The sequence below is a fragment of the Echinops telfairi genome, unplaced genomic scaffold (assembly GCF_000313985.2).
Source record: "Echinops telfairi isolate 266 unplaced genomic scaffold, ASM31398v2 ScPeMD7_70;HRSCAF=299, whole genome shotgun sequence".
NCBI classification, from domain to species: Eukaryota; Metazoa; Chordata; class Mammalia; order Afrosoricida; family Tenrecidae; genus Echinops; species Echinops telfairi.
In genome coordinates, this window is record NW_022103968.1 from 15,346,301 (window position 1) to 15,349,500 (window position 3,200).

At 50.0% G+C, this 3,200-nt stretch overlaps 1 protein-coding gene across 5 annotated transcripts in view; it reads right to left on the bottom strand.

Moving 5' to 3' along the window:
• The window catches only part of TDRD1 (tudor domain containing 1), a 46,142-nt gene that overhangs the window by 32,845 nt on the left and 10,097 nt on the right, over window positions 1-3,200 (bottom strand). For all 5 annotated transcript variants that reach the window (XM_045291348.1, XM_045291349.1, XM_045291347.1 and 2 more), the window contains exons 2-3: window positions 2,169-2,490; window positions 37-95 (exon numbers count right to left, since the gene is read on the bottom strand). In XM_045291348.1, coding sequence (XP_045147283.1) covers window positions 37-95; window positions 2,169-2,484 — 375 coding nt within the window. In that variant the 5' untranslated portion in view covers window positions 2,485-2,490. The remainder of the gene's footprint in view (window positions 1-36; window positions 96-2,168; window positions 2,491-3,200) is intronic.

A 3,200-nucleotide genomic window follows, 5' to 3' on the forward strand; every position in this document is an offset into this window, starting at 1 on the left:
TCTCTCTCTCTCTCTCTCTGAATCCAGGCAACTCACGGCACTGATGTTCTGGGGTGGCGAAGTGTTGCCAGCATTCAAGGGCGATACGGAGTTTCCTGAGGAAGAAAAACAACGTTGAGAAAGAGCCAAATATTTCTTTATAGTTAGAAATGTAAAGTACCGTAATAGATGCTCACATTCTACGGCCTACATCTATGTAGGCCACCACTTAAGTCAACATGGGGAGCCTGGGCCGGTGCTCCCATGGGGGTCCCACCCTGGGAATGCTTCTCAACCATTTGTTTGGAGTCAGGAACCTGACACCTAGAAATCATGAGGGCCCCAGAGAATTTATGCTAGAAGGACTTCAAATGATTTACCACAGGAGAAATTAAAACTAAGAATTTAGAATCATTTATAAAACGATACAACCATTACAGGTTGACAGCATGTTTTAAATGAAAAACTGAACTGGCCTGGGACTTTGGGGTGCACGGCTACCCACACTCACAGGGAAATGAGAGGGCCTCCCTGGCCTCTCTGCACAGCCGGGCCAGAGAGAAGGCAGGGCGGCCTCCCACCGCCGTCTGCTCTGGCATGCAGAGGCCTCTCAGGGCCATCAGGCCTCACGAAAAGATGGCGCTGCAGAGCGGAAAGTACCCAATGGCCTGACGTTAATGGCGGCCAACTGTCCCTTGGCCAACACCCAACACCTAGTCGTTCATCAGGGGTCCTTTGGGCCGTGGAACTTAAGACCAATTGGAGTAGCTGCTCACAGTGTGACACCACATCCGCTGGTTTGGTTTCTCTTGTACTTTGGATGGAATATCTTCCCCAGAGACGCATGTGCAACCTCACGATTCCTTGGGGAAACACGTTCTCTGTCCAGTGTGAACACACTTTCGCGGGCACAGCCCGACAGGGTCGTTCTTGTTCAGATCGCCCCGTCACATCAGGGAGCGCTGGGTCTTGGGGCGGCCAGGCTGTCCAGCTCTCAGAGCGGGGCCAAGAGTGTTTCTGAAAATCTCATTTTCGTGTGAAAGTTCAAAGTGGATCCCTAGTGACAAACACTATCGATGCTGCCCTGGGAAGCGACAGGCTCACCGCGTTCTTCCTCAAGAACCTGCCTACCAGGGAGGGGAAGCCTGGAGACCCATCGCGCTGGCCCTTCTCCGCACAGTTGCAGTGGGCTGTAGACACTGGCTCATGCTCCAGAAAGATCACGCGCCCACTTTCATTTGTCTCGAAATACTAAAAATAGACTACTTGGGATTTACTAGGGCTAAAAATCAATCCCTTTGTTGCTTCGTCAAGAGCCTTTTGGCTTTTGTTGAGCATGCGACAGAAGTGCGTGGCAGGGTCGGTGGCTGTGGCCTGACGCGGAGTTGGCGCTGGCATTCACCCAGCCTTGCTTTGGTATCACTAAGATAAAACTAACACAGCAAAGGGGGCAAACAGTACTGTGAAGAAAACGGTTTGTTTCAGAAACACTGGCGGGACTAGATTCCAACAGGTTCGAGGGTTCCTAAAACGGCAGGTCTCTAGAATTAGGATGGAAGAATGATTTTTTTTCTTTTAAAAAGGAAAAAAAAATCAAACTTAACAGGGTAATGTTTTAGATCTATCTACCACTGTACTCACAAAGGAGTGATGGTGGCACTGTGGTAAAGCGCTTGGCTGCTAGCTAGGGGGCCAGAGACTTGAGGTCACCAGCCCTTCTTGGGGAGAAAGAGGCAGAGTTTGTTTGCTTCTATCAAGATTCCAGCCTTGGAGTCCCGAGGGGGAAGCTCTGTTCTAGCTCATTCCTTGAATGGGCTCAATTGCAACGGGCTTAGACGCAGAACAATTGCATGGCATTAAAACATGGGCAATCTTTAGAATACCCATGAAAAGCCCGCTGTTTCCGTGCATTCTACTTCCCTACTCAAATGAGCTGACTGTGGGAGAGCAGACCTCCCCTCCTGCAGTTTTCTAGAGGCTTGTCACCACTTCAAGGAAATAAGGTAATCTCTGCCAGGAGTCCTTCGGCGAGATACCCGATACAAGGCGTTTTTCTTGTACATAAATGTCTACGTGCACACACTGACTGGTGGGTCATGTGGCTGCCCTGCTGCCAGCCCATAGGCCCGTTGGCCAAGCCCCAGAGCCCTCAGAATCAAGAAGCAGGAAGGCATCAGGTGCCCACTCACCGGTCTCCCAGTCTCCTTTGGCTGGCCCCATTTCTCCATTGATGCCTTTGGGGCTTGAAGATCCGGCGAGGTCTTCCTGACGAGCCAAGTACTGTTTGGCTTGCTCACCAAGCAGAAAGCTGTTCTTTTTATTTCCACTCTCCGGGCTTTTCAACCTGAAATTGGGGTGGTGAGGGTGTCCCCCCGGGCTTCTTAAGGAATCCGGTAGTGGGAGCTTGCTTTCATTTTTCTCGAAATTAAAGGGCTCTGCCATTTTGCCAGGCGACGCCTCCAAACTATTTCTTGACATCTTATTAAATGGTACGTTAGCATCCATGGAAGTCTATGGACAGAAATGGAGTTAAGAGGCAATTTGTTAATTACCAAACTAGAAGTGACCCTGTAGGTCAGGGGATTCCATTCAGACAGTTCAAGGCAGGAAGAATTCTCATGGACAAAAGGGAAAACCCCGCCCAGGAGGTTAAGGAAATAAAGAATACATCGCTAAGCATCGAATCCATCAGAATTAAACAACAGGCCAACTCGACAGCAAGAGAGTAATATCAGAGTTCAATGCCGGTCCTTGCTTTCAAAGGGATTCCGCCCCACGGCAATACTACTAAAACACTTTTCAGGTTGTCACATACCCCTCCCCAAGGTTGCACCCACAGCCTAGCAGTGAGATTCTCCTGAGGGTGCTATTTATGACAGGCGGTCATCTGCCTTGCTCTTCTCACTACAGGACCCCTCTACCCTCTCTGACTGTGTTGGCCACCCACAGGGCTTCTGGCCTGTTCTTTCCAGTTTGATGCAGCAAATCTCAGATGGTTGCCAGAAATACCCTCCCCTGGTGAGAAGATGGCCTGGGTGCCCACCTCCCAGAGCGGGCTCCTGAAAGGGCTCATGACTCTTCCCGAGTCTCCCAGCCCAGTGCTCTGACCCACAATTTTTCTGGTTCCAGTTACATTTGTCCTGTGTCACCTGAATTCTTAAAATTTGAGTGTTCTGATTTTGTTCTGTTGGCCAGGAATGAACCAGGACAGATTGGCTTGA